The sequence below is a fragment of the Galeopterus variegatus genome, unplaced genomic scaffold (assembly GCF_000696425.1).
Source record: "Galeopterus variegatus unplaced genomic scaffold, G_variegatus-3.0.2 Scaffold9879, whole genome shotgun sequence".
In the NCBI taxonomy this organism is placed as follows: domain Eukaryota; kingdom Metazoa; phylum Chordata; class Mammalia; order Dermoptera; family Cynocephalidae; genus Galeopterus; species Galeopterus variegatus.
Window position 1 is genome coordinate 55,329 of NW_007735990.1, and position 13,682 is coordinate 69,010.

Below are 13,682 nucleotides of genomic sequence, written 5' to 3' on the forward strand. Positions count from 1 at the left end.
GGATTCTATACATCAGTGTCACTAATGCAAAAGTCTATTTTTATTTATTTATTTTTTAGTACAATTAAAATGTAATTCCCTCTCTCCCACCCTAGATCTTTATATATAGAAATATAGAAGATGGCATAAAATCTTTTAATATGAAAAATCAGTCTCTTACGTGGAGTTATTTCAATAGAGGTATGTTTCCTAACATGTTTCACTATATATATTGTATATTCATACTGAGGTATGTCTATTTTGACTTGAACAATTTCTATTGGAAAATAATCTGTCTGAACAGGGAGTTAAAGATTATATTAATTCAAATGACATGCACGGTGAGTTTCCCATTTATGAAAACTGTTTAAAAATGATTTGTTCATAACAATAAAATCAGATAAAGCTAGAACCCTAGGAGGAATATATACAAGGGTACTTCAAAAAATCCATGTCATGGAAAGATTTCTGTTGTCTTTTAATTCCATTTTCCATAAACTTTTTGAAGTACCCTCATATATGTATATGTGTGTGTGTGTATCTTTTTTTTTTTTTTTTAGTATCTGTTACTGCATACATGTGAGTGATTGAACAAGTTTTCTTTAGAAAATTTTTGAAAACATTCGCCTTAGATCTGGAACAAGAATAATAGATTTATTTTACCTTTAAAAGGCATTGACCTGCTAATATTAGATGGAATAAGTGGACAGATCTCTGCTTTGCACTAAAATATACTTTGGCAAAGGATGGAGTCGTCTAATCTAAAATTAGATTTTTTACATGAAAGTACTAAAGAGAAAAGACATGACTTGAGATTCAATAATATTGACAGTTTGTCTGGGATATCTTTCTATGGTTTTGACTGAATAATTGATACCGGAAAATGACTCTTCACAAAATTTTGGAAACTCAGCCACAGAGTGAGGGGGGAAGATGACCAGTCATGGTTCCCTGTGGACTCAACACATGAATCAGCCCTTTGCCCTGTGTGGTTCTGCCTACAGTATTCTACTTATTATTTCCAATGTTAACTACAGAAAAGAGAACAAACTCCAAAGCATAAACACAGCATGTTACAGGAAAGCCAGCAACCAAGTTTGTGTTCTACTCTTGAGTGGGCAAGATTAGTGTTGGAAAGACTGTTATTTTCTTTGAGGTTTTAGTTAATGGCAGTTCCCGAAGGGTATGGGTGTGACCTAGATTATCACCTTGAAATGCAATATTTAAAATGATTATTTTTTAAAAAGAGGGATTTCTTATTATTATAAGAACAAGATGGTATTTAGTGTCCTTCAAAATAACCCAGGTACAACTACATTTTTTAAAAGATTAATACTATACACTAAAAGACTCAAAATATTACATTATTCCTTGGCAAATTGCTTTGGTTTTGTAATTGTAAAAGAGGAACACATCTTTCACAATCACTTAAACTGTGATGTTAAGTTTAAAAAAATGAGTCACACTAGTAGGTTTACCATTTAAAACAAAAATATAATTGACTGGAAATATTGAATAGACCCTATGATTTGGTTAATTTCTGGGAAGTATTATTCTTAACGTTTCAATTAGAAAAAAACAGTTTACAACTTGAAGAAAGAGTTTAATATTATTTAAACCTCCTCTTAGTTACATATGCCTTTTAATAATGACCTTATCTCAATGACCAGGGTAAACCATATCCCAGGAAGTAATTGAGAGAGGAAAAAATGAAAAGTCACATTCAGTAGCATGCAGAAGTCAGATAGGGAGCAGAAAAAAAGGTGAAAGTATATAAGTGTTGCATTTCCGTGGACTGATATTTTGAAAGTCATTTATAACAAAGCAACAAAATTATGGCAATAATTATTCAATGATCTGCTTATAATAAAGCAAGTAGTATATACATATTTAATTTCAGCAGATGAAGCTATGTGGATAATGAAATAAATAATATGTTAAATGGAAGTTTTATTGAAATACTAAACTATTCAAAATGTGGAACAGGAATTTGCAGGAAGGGCTAAAGGGGGCGGTAGTACCTGGTGCTTTTTAATCAATCAATATATTAAACCAACAAACACACTAACAAAACTGTATTGAAACAAACTCTTGAAAAGAAAGCAGCATCTAATCAATCGAACTGAATGTTTCTATACTCTCAGAATGAGAAACTATATTATTGGAGACAAAATTAGCATCTGCCAGGTTTATTTCATTCATTATTCTCTCCTATTAGTTGCATTTACTTACCTGAAGTTTTTTTTTTTTTTTTTTTTTTTTTTTTTAAGCCATGGAATTGCAAAGGAAATGTTCTCTAAAAGAAATAGATTATCGTCGCTAGAGAAGGCCACCCGGATCCCACCTTGAGTTACCTTGCGTTTGTGGGTTCGGGGCGGTAAGTCCAACTGATGCCCTGAGCAGCCACGTAAAACTGCCTTAGCCGCGCTGCCTCGGCCACTTGGCTCCCCCAGCCTGCCCAGCTGATGCTCAGGACCACCAGGACCCAGAGGCGTGGGCAGCCCGGGAACATGGTTCCTTCCCTGCTCCTGCCCGCTGCCACGGCCCCAGGCCCGGGGCCAGGCTCTCCCAGCCGGCTGACGGCGGCGGCTGCAGTGAGCTCCTGGAGGCTGCGGGTGGCAGCCTGCCCCTCCCTGCAGCTCCTCCGGGCTCCTCTCCCTTCCCCCTTTCTGTGACTTTTCCGGGGAGGGGGTTGGTGAGGTCACGCCCCCGGTGAGGTGACAGGAGGTATGAGGGAGGGCAACCAGATTATTGACTGTTTTACTACAGATGAAGAAAGGGCAGCGATCAGAGGCTCTGGCAGGCGGGACAAAGCCCAGTGATTAACGTTCCACGGACAAAACTCCTCTTCCTCCATTACCACCCACTCCCACCACTGGAGAGGTAGCCCCTCATCATTCACCATAAAACCTGCCTGGGTCAAAACACTTGCCAGACCTTCTGCAATGCCCAATGCAATGGGATCCAGCACCCTTAACCAAATCGCTCTCATTTAGACCTGAGGAAAAGGGTTTTGTGTCCTGTCACTGGACACAGAAACGTTGTATTTTCAGATGACAAAGAAGCAAGGAGACCAGCACATGAACAGAGACTGCTGACCTACCAAGACATAGTTCTGTCTTGATAAGGGCCTGTTGCCAGCTAAAGTGGCAGCATAGCAGAGGGTTTAAAAAGCTTGGCTGGGAGAATCAGTAGTCCGGATTTTAACCCCACTTCCTAGCTCGCTGTGTGGTCTTGGGCAAGTTACTCTACCTCGCTGGAGCGGTTTTGACATCTGCAAAATATGACGATAGTAACATTTTTTACTGATAGGGTTGTTTGGAGAATAAAAGGATACTGTAAATGGTATAATTCCTAGCACTTAGAAAGCACAGCACATATTTATTACTATAATTATATATTTCCTGCCTCCTGGGCCCCTTATATTTTTTGAAGGATCCAGCTGTTTCACACTGCCTTATCTCCTGTTTTACTGTTGATAGAGGATGTGAGTATTATATTGTCTGATGAATCATTATGTCTTGTCTTGGGTTCCCTGGATCTGCATACCTCCAAGCTTCTGTCTTATGTTTTATGCATTCAATACACTCAACAAATTGTAATCTGACACCTCACGTGAAATCTTAAAGAAAACAGACTCCTCAACAACCTCCCTCTCCCCATGCACAATCTTCCATTTTTGCTCCTTTGCTAATACTATTCTATCAGCTTAGAATCTCTTCTTCTTTGCTTGTCCATTCTTTAAAGTCGAGCATTCTGTCTCCCTGATTCTGGGCTGAAATTGACTTTTCCATTTTACGAACCCCTACAACACTATTCAAAGTATATACTCATATTGATTACCCTTTATTATTCTGTGTGGATGTTTGTTATCTCCCTAACTAGATATAAACTATTCAAGAGCGGGAACGATGTCTTATACTTCTGTATCTACAATATCAGCGGTTTGCAAAGTTGGTAGACCATCAGAATTCCCTGGGGAGCTTTTACAAAATGCAGATTCAGACAGGGTTGATAACCATTGTCCTAGAATACATAGCCTAGTGATTGACATATAATAAGCAGACACTACTGGCAGTGTATCAGAGGAACATTTTTAAAGCACAATATCCCTAAATCCCAAAGTTACTACCAAAATTCTTGCAAAATTATAGTAACCTTTTGTTAGACTGCTTTACCATTTTTATTTGCATGTTGGCTTATGTGTATTTAGTCAACATCACATATTTATTGCATTACAATTCACAGAGACAAAATAACTATATTTTTTGGTTCTATTTTTTGTATCAGTTCCAGATAAACATTGTGTAACTTTCAATCACCTATTTATTAAACACGGAATTTAGAGAACATGTAAAACACATCTTTTCTTTCCTGTAGAACTTAAGGTGAAGAAGTCTTCTGCTTCTCTGATTTTCCTTTGTGGCAGGGAGTGTATGACATGCATTTGCTGGCTGATTAAAGGGTCGAGCTGTAGTTGGGACAATTGTAATTGTGCATTACATTGGTGGTAAACAAAGCATTGTACACAGATCTTATTAAACAAAACATCAAATAGAAGAACATAGCATTTGGGGAGAATCCCATTAATTTAATTAATACTAATATTCAACATTTGAATATCAGTCTTTGGGGCCTTTGAGGGAGAATGACTGGTGGAAGGAAGGTTTACAGTGACATGCATCTTCCTGTCTTGATTCTTGGTCTTTTGCAGCCTCTGGTGCCATCAAGAGGCCTCTTTGGAAGCCTTTGTAGTAGAAGTCTAGGAGGCCTCATAAACAACCACTGGAGACCCTAGAAGATTCTACAGGAATTTCCGTAAGTTAGAGATACCACCTGCCTTCCAACAAAGTAGAGAATCATTTCCTTCAACCCCAAAATAAAGAGGTATTTTTATTTCTCCACAGTCTGGTCTTCTGGTGAGTCAGATGCTCCAGTCTCTTTGGCTAACTGGTATTTCAAGTGACAGCCAGGTCAAAGCCCACAGACCACAGCAGAAACATTTGCTTCTGGTTTCTGCAGATTGTGTTGGAGGAAGAGGCGAGGTGGAGCAGGAAGGGCTGGTGGGTGCAGAATTTGGGATTGTGGTACAATCCTTCTGCTCTGGTCCAGAGCTAATCTAAAGGAAATTTCATGTCCTTCATTCACAGGTATTTCCAGAAAACTGCAGCAAATGTGCCACAGTTAAAGTCAAGTCTAGCAGGAAGCTTGATGTTCACAGATGGGATCCTGTAAAGGTTGAATGAGGTGACCAGGAGCAGAAAAGTTCTCTGAAAACGAGACCAAAAAATTAAAATAATTATATTTTCCTCAAAAGAAAGAAAGAAAATCTCTCATCATATCTGTCCCCTGAAGCTCACTATAGTCTTCTCTTTCCAGATTCCATATATCCTGTCACCCAGGCTACTTGTTGTAGGAAATTCATCTACTCACTGAGCTTTTTAGAGAGGGAGGACATCAGATTATTTTTATGTTCCCTGCATGTAGCATGGGGGATTGAGTCTATAAAAGTCTGTAAAATTCTCCCAGCAATCCTGACTTTTGCTTCTAAGGCAAGGCCATAGTCAATACCACCCAGCAGCCAATACTGGGAATGTCACGCATCCTGAAATAAGTTATGCCTTGTTAGAATATATCTGTCCCGAGGGAAATGGAAATCCTTATATAAACTCACTCTCTATTGTCACTCCACTGTCATACCTGTCTCCTACTGCTGACACAACTTCTTTCAGGGCCTGAAAATTTAATACATGCTTAAAATTTGATACATGATTATATCAAGAAAAGCCAAGTTTATTTTCTTTCTTTTTCTATTACTGATCTATTTCATTCAAAAATATCGTTATAGGTAACTTACCTTAAGGGCTCGGGTCAAATGCAGCATTTGTAAAAACTCCATATGTTCCTAGGGGGCTAAAGAACAGAAACACAAGGATGACCCAACAAATAGTGCTTAGTCCCAGAAACACACCATCCAACACGTCGTACATCCAGAAACCATGGATTACCATCCACCCCTGGAATTATGTTTTAAAAAGGAAAGAAAAGCAAATGCCAGAGACATTTTCAAGATCCCACTTAATAATTCTGTGTTATTTGTGTTGCATTTTACACCCCACTAAGGTAATGTTGATGCTTTATGTATTGAATATCTGCTATGCCCTCTAAGGTGCTGCAGCCTCTTGGTGAGAGAAAATCATTTAAAAATTCTCACCTTAATACTTGATAATCTGGCAATAGTTTTCAAAGAATGTTGGTACTGCCCCCTAGAGTCATTTTTTGATTTTCTTAATGATCAAGAGTTCTACTGACTATAGTGGGTGCTGTATGTCCTAATAGGAGGGAAAGAATTGTCCTACACCCCATGTAACTTTAGAATATCTACTCAATATTTACTCAATGTTTATATAAATATCTACTCAGTATTCATATATGTTAGAAATCCCTGAGCCTGAAACTTAACTGCTTTACATATAAATATTGAGTGTTTTTGTTTTGTTTTTTGCATCTTTTAAAATGCAATTGCCATGTAAATTGAGAGAAAATTATAACAGAGTAATTCACCATTATGAAAACTCAGGTAGTTGTTGGCAATGCCTCTGATGCTATGTGAGTCACTAATACAATGTTCACCCATCAGTCTGCCTGCGTGGCTGCTGCCTGCATAGTGATTCTACCAGAAGGTGCAAAGCGTCTGATGACCTCACAGCGTCTGTTAGCATATCTATTGAATTTATTGATTTTAAAAACATTTTGTGTAGTTAGCATATGTTATCTGTGTATTTCAGTTCAGAATAGTAAAGGGGACATTAAAAAAGGTATATTGTATAATCATTCTTATAGTAAATTAGAAAGTCAAACTAGCAAAATGTACTCAATCATAAAACATTTCCCCCTTACCTTTGAGAAGTCAAGGGACATTTCCCATCATCTGAAATGAGTGAAAAGACATGAATGATTGTTTTCAAAGGAAAAAAAAAGACACGAAGGAGAAAGCTCATCAGTGATAGAAATTACTGGGGAAAGTTAATAGACTGATTTTTCAGACGGGCTCATTATAAGGGGAGTATTGGGAACAATCTCTCCCTGAAAGGTAGAACCTGCTCTAGGCTAAATTAAACACTTGACAATATTTCCTCTTTCCTTTCTTCCTCGTTCCTTTCAGTAAAATCTCTGGTCCCCGCCTCTGGCCTCTTGGAGGCTGTATACAGAGTTTGTTTTGTTTCTCTTTGCTGTTGTTAAGATCTTTGGTTCTTGCGACCCATTTCTCTGGCACGCAAGCCCCCCCTATTGCTGCACCCTCTAACATACTCACTCAGCTGCAGCCAGGCATGCTAATCTCAGAAACAAATCCACACCAACCTAACAGCCGATGTTTCCCCTCCCTGGTAACATACGTGATCAGCCACCTCCTGTCTTAATCCAAATGACACAACTCTGATGGTTGAATCTTCAGACATGGCTGAAGTGTTTTTCTGTTATTTGGCCACAGACTGCTGGGAAGTCTGAAACCAAACTGAGACAAGACCAGAAAAAAAAAAAAAAAAAAAACCTCCTATCCCTATCAGATAAACTTATTTATTATTAAAGATATTGGAGGGTGGGTGGTTGCTGGTCCTTCTCCACAGCTCAGAGGTTTCCCTAGAAACATCTCAAAACTAAAGAAAGAACTTGAGGAACAAAGCAGGAATACTGTGATTTCTATATGATTATGGAGATCCGCATCTAGGTCTTAGGAGCTCTTGCCTCCACCTTCTGCATTTGGTTAAGCAAGCGTAAATTTTGCATGGGAGGATTACTTGTAGCTCTTGGTACATCTGTTTGGTCTGTAAGCAGAGTATTATCCTTTGCCTATTGTCTTAGTCACCCACTTACAGGAAAGTATACAAAGGAACCTTGAAAATCAGCCTCAGTGCAAGGGTAGCTTTGTGAATAGAGAGAGAACATGGGTGGGTGGGGAACAAATGTTTCTGCCCCTGGGCAGTTAGGGATAGGTGTTGAACTCCTCAATTCAATGCAAACTCTATCAGGTATTTCAACATAGTCACGTTCAGTTGCCTGGGTTTGAGCATTAGTCACCCCTCTGATGCCCTAGTTAGGAGTGATGAAGAGCCCCGTTAACTTATAAACAAAGGTTAGGAAATGTATGAGCAGGCTAAGTGTCTGGAGCACATTGAGAAAAGATGTTTCAGACCTTAAGAGACGGGCTGTTCCCTTATAGGCCAAAATTCTCTTTCTGATGATCAGTCTGATGGATATAATTTCCATTATGGACAGTCTTCATCCATTTGGTCACTTCCCTGCCTAAATTCTGCATCAGCTCCACAAGTTTTCAGGAGAAAATGCAGGTCTCTTAGCTTATCACATCAGGTCACTAATAAAGCAGTAGGTCCTTACACCTGTAATTTTATCTCCTGCCTCCTCCATAAGCTCCTTTTGATTCAGATGCACTGAACTGCTAAACATACCATTTTCCTAGCTCTTTCACACTTTCATGTCCTTCCACATGCCATTTTCTGTGCTAGAACTCCATTTCCATTTTTCCCTTGGCCAACTGCCTCTCATTTTCAAAGCTAAGCTTTAAAAAGCTTTTATGAACGGCCAATCTAGTTTAGACACCCTTGTTCTATGTTCCATAATACCCAGGTTGTATTTTTGCCCTAACGTACTTACCACACTTCAGTATTAGTACTGATTTAACTTGTCAATCTCCCCTACTGGATAATACCTTCCTACATATCAGGGACCATCATTATGGGTCTTAGTGCCTGAGAGAGTTGATCAATAAATGACTGCTATATGAAGGAATGTGAGGGAAGGAAGAATTACATTTTTCTAATTAGTGTTAGTGATAACCAAGGGTCACCTAGACTGGAAGCCCCAATCTGGTCTCGTCAGAATTTTGGGGGGAGGGCTTTTGAAAAATTTAGATTTCCAGACCCACCCCCAAGTCTCCCTGCAGGAGGATCTGTATTTTTCTCAAGTTCCCCAGGTGATTCTCATGGGCAGAAAGTTCTCAACATCACCTATTATGGCTTCATTTACTTTTAATGCAAATATTTTCAAACATGAACTACTGAAGTTGTGGTTTTGCCATAGATTATACCAAAAAAGAGAGCAAGGAGAAGACTCTTTTCTGTTTACCTTTTTGTCTGCAACGCTTTCTTAGCATAGCCAGGAGTATCCCACCCGTTACCAGACCTGTTGTAGAAGCCACTGCTCCACCAAAGTAAGTCAGGGCTTCCCGGATAGTCAATACCCCCCCTGTAAAACAAACACACACACATGCAAGACATAAGAAGTGTATTGAGTGCATTGTGCAAAAGATCAAACATTCTCCCAGAAAGGTCCAGGAACCCTGAAATGTGAGATCGAGTAGGATCATCAAAGGTCCTGGCAATGATGACAACCCAGCATGAAAGATGTGGAAGATCTGAAAGTCACAAATCCACTGCAATAGAATGGGAAGCAAGCATGATTTTATTCCTAACGTCTAAACATTAAATGTCACAGAATGCAGGAGCAAGCCCTGCCATGACCGGCAGGGAAAAGGCCTCGCGGAAGCTCTTCCATCTGCCTGCACAAATGCTCAACATCACAATCTTCAGGGAAATTCAAATCAAAACCACAGTGAGATACCATCTCACCCTAGTTATACTGGCTATAATCAGAAAGACTGAGAATAACAAATGCTGATGAGGCTGTGAAGAAAGGGGAGCTCTTCTACACTCTCAGTGGGACTGTAAATTAGTACAGCCACTATAGAAAACGGTATGGAGGTTTCTCCAACAACTACAGATAGAACCACCATATGATCCAGCAATCCCATTTTGGGGTATGTACCCAAAGGAATGGAAATCATCATGTTGAAGGGATACCTGCACTCCCATGTTCATCACAGCTCTATTTACAATAGACAAGATATGGAACTAACCTAAATGTCCATCGATGGGTGACTGGACAAGGAAAATGTGGTATATATACACCATGGAATACTACTCTGCCATAAAAAAAATGAAATTCTTCCATTTGCAGCAACATGGATGACCATGGAGAAAATTATGTTAAGTGAAATCATATTGCACCCAGGTGTTGATATTCAATGTTTTACCTCACAGATATGTACAATCAACTATGTTCAAATAAGAAAAAAAAATTTTAAAGATTTTAAAAGCCAGGTACAGAGGGCAAAATACTGCATGTCCTCATTCATAAGTGGAAGCTAAGAGAGAGAGAAGAAAGGGAAGAAAGACCACAATTATGTCCTGGACTTGCAGGGGAGAGAACAGACCTAGGGTTGTGGGGGTGGGGAGGGATGTTGGGGAGAGGTTGGGTGGGAGCATGGGGGATAATTGTAACTTGAGGTGGTGGGCATGCTGATAGCATTGATCTAATCACCACATCTTGGGCACTGGTGCTCATGGTCAGCTCTGTGCCCCATTAATACGTATAATCAATTAAAAAATATCAAATGTAATTACCAAAGGAGCCTGGGTAAGGACCCAATAAAAAGAATTAAATTATAAACACAGAAAAACTATACATGGAGGTTTGGGCAAATAAAATATACCATGGGTAATATTTTTTGTCAATCAAAGATTCAGTTATACAACAAAAAGTAGTCATAACAAGCTGCTAGAAAAAAATGGGGGAAAAAAGAGGGAGATGAAATACACCTTGCAAATAGATGAAGCTTAATTAAAGAAGATTTGTGGTATTTTTAGAGGTAAATGGTAAACGAAGGTCTTCTGAGATAATAAATTAGGACTCTTCATGAAATAACTTTCAGTTTAAGATATTTTGAAACTTCATGATGTGTTAAACAGAGATTATAAGGAAGTGAAGGGATTTATTTCACATATCTGAGCAGTGAAAAGGGGTGGTGATTATCCACACAGAGTCACTGAATTTAATTCCCACCACTCTGTATAAGGCAAGGAGATTCTGCCTGATTCATTGTGAAAAATTTATTAAGTACAGGGGAAACCCAGTGATGGAAAGCAAGACCACTGTGAGAAATACACAGAAACAAAACACTGATTTTACTATTTTTATACCCAAATGACTTTCCAAACCATATGAAAAATGTACCTTGACAGGTTGGCATGATAGTTGACCAGTGGCCATTCTTCTGGCATGTTGTTCTTGCCGAGCCATTAAGTAACTGACCCTCAGGACAATAGAAGGTACAGGTTGATCCATAGCTGAAATTTCCCCAGGGGTCAGAGCAGTTCATCGCTACTGGCGTATTAATGGGCAGTTCTGAGCATCTGACAACTGCAGAAAAAGAGAATTCAGGAGAAACAAACATATAGAATGAAGGTAAAAGAGATTGCGGTTTCATCTGTAACCTGACCAGAATTGCTACTAGATGAGGTAGAATATAAAAGATCAGAAAGGAGATGAGCTACTTCCAATATTCACACCAGCTCTTCTGATATCACACATACTAAAATAGCCACTTAAAGAATGATAGCCAAAGAACTACGATGAATACATATTAGCACCCAATAAATATCTGCTAATCGTTTAATCAATCTTGCCTCCAAAAATACTATTTACAAGATTACTATTTTTCTAAATGTTATTATTACTACATTTGTGATTACCTGGCATGTTAGCAAGTATTTATTAAAATACTTAATAAGTGTTCAGTACATCTGAACAATGGAAATTTGAAAGAAGTAAAGACTATCATCCTCTTTAAACTATTTTTTTCCAGGGAGCTTCAGGTTATTCTCTCTAATTTATGGATAAGAAACAAAAGCTCAGGAAATTAAATTTAATTAAAATAAATGAGTTTCTGCAGGAAGATAGCATCAGAACTGCCTGCTCCTTTTCACTTTACCTCTGCATGCTGGATTTACTGCTGTCCATTGTCCTGAAGGTCTGCATCTGAGAGAGCTGTCTCCCATGAGTGTGAATCCAGCTTTGCATCCAAAGTAACAAGTGGTATTCAAACCAAAGGTTCCCATATGATGCCTACAGGACATTGTTCCCTGCCCAGGAGCAATGAGGGCTGGGCACTGCACCTCCGGAGTAGGAACCGATCCTACAGCTGTTGAAATAAAATGTTTCAGTTTAGAAAACCGATATGATGCCTACAGGACATTGTTCCCTGCCCAGGAGCAATGAGGGCTGGGCACTGCACCTCTGGAGTAGGAACCGATCCTACAGCTGTTGAAATAAAATGTTTCAGTTTAGAAAACCGCCAATTAAAAGGTGCATAACATAGTTAAGGCTGATATGGAATAACTATCTTCCATTTCTTTCATAACAAGGCAGGCTCTACAAGATCTACTTAAGGAAGTTAAGAAGAACTATTAATGACAAGTATGGAAAACCAGATGATAAAAATTATTTAGAAGTGTCCTTGAAGAGATGATTCTCCTGGCCGGAAGAAGAAACTGGGAGTTAATGTTACCAATATTTTTTTAAAAGGAAGCAGAAGGCTTGGTGCACAAATACAAGAAAAGTCAAATATACACAGGCCAAGTACCTTCCCACCCCTGATTTTTTGGGAAGTGGTACTATTCTCTAGCAAAAAGAAATCATGAAAGGTAAAATGTGAATGATGCCACTGGTTTTATCATTAATTTGCTGTGTGGCAGGAAGATGATGATTGGCCTCTCTGCACCTCAATTCCTTGATGTGAAAATTGGAAAAGTGACTCCACCCCCTTGTAATCTCTCTTGGCTATGAAATAATGGAGACAACTTAATAGGTTCAATAAAGCTCTTTGAGAAAAAGAAGTCAAAAATATGAAATAAAAATATAGAAATAAAATTGTGATACAAAATAAAATTGTGAAACAAAAAAGTTCTGTTACTCTTTAGAAATCTTTTAATTCACAGGCTGTGTCTGCTAGGCTCAAGTAATATTGTAATATGCAACTGTCATACATAGGAGCTATATAAGTGTATATTATTAATGGAAAAAATTTCCAGAAGTAGAACTGTCCCAGTGAGTATATATTATTACCTTTGCACATTGGTGAAGTTGCTGACCATCTTCCAGAAGCTGTGCATTCCACATTGTTGAACCCCTCCAGATTAAAGCCCTTGTTACAGGAAAAATGGCAGGTGGAGCCAACAGTGAATTCTCCATGAGTGTCAGAACAATCCAAGCTGCCCTGTTCTGGGGCAAAGAGTCCTGGGCACTTGATGGCTGGAGTATCAAATCAAGAGTGTCACAATCTCTAAGTTTATTTAGAAGTTCTGTGTTGCACAAAGTTCATTCATTTATATATTCAACAAATATTTATTGAGCAGTTACTATATTCCAGGTGTTCTGCTAAGCAGCCAGCATTCCACAACAAATAAGACAGGCCATTTACTGCATAGTGCAGGGGAGGGTGGTGGGCTTGCAATGAGGTATATAGGTAGAGGTCACGAAAATAAGGAAGTCAGGGAATTAAGCAGTCACACTCAAGAACTCACAATTTCATCCTCTTTTCTCTACACCCTCTGCTTCAGAGACCTTGTAGTATCCCACAGCTCCCACTATCTCATCTGAATAGGTGCAGTCTAGGATTTTACTTCTGTCCACCTGAGATTACATCCTCTTAGACATTCTGTCATCTCCAAATTGAACACATCTAAAACTGTAATGTTCACCTTCTGTCTCAAACTATTTCCTCCATTTGAATATCAGGCTGTCTTTTTATAGTTCCACAGCACAGGAAAGCTCAAAACCTCCTGGTA

At 38.8% G+C, this 13,682-nt stretch overlaps 2 protein-coding genes across 2 annotated transcripts in view; both read right to left on the reverse strand.

Moving 5' to 3' along the window:
- F5 (coagulation factor V (proaccelerin, labile factor)) overlaps positions 1-2,491 on the reverse strand; it is a gene marked incomplete at its 3' end in the record, with an annotated part of 54,574 nt that extends 52,083 nt beyond the window's left edge. Inside the window, exon 1 of the mRNA XM_008593937.1 lies at positions 2,334-2,491. Coding sequence (XP_008592159.1) covers positions 2,334-2,491 — 158 coding nt within the window. The remainder of the gene's footprint in view (positions 1-2,333) is intronic.
- Positions 2,492-4,154: 1,663 nt separating this feature from the next.
- Positions 4,155-11,994, reverse strand: LOC103609636 (P-selectin-like). Its single transcript, XM_008593936.1, has 7 exons — positions 11,828-11,994; positions 11,071-11,256; positions 9,124-9,243; positions 6,880-6,910; positions 5,837-5,892; positions 5,680-5,714; positions 4,155-5,249 (listed from the first exon to the last, which is right to left on the reverse strand). The coding sequence occupies exons 1-5, from the start codon at positions 11,970-11,972 to the stop codon at positions 5,838-5,840; spliced, it is 537 nt and encodes a 178-aa protein (XP_008592158.1). The 5' UTR covers positions 11,973-11,994; the 3' UTR covers positions 4,155-5,249; positions 5,680-5,714; position 5,837.
- Positions 11,995-13,682: the final 1,688 nt, after the last annotated feature.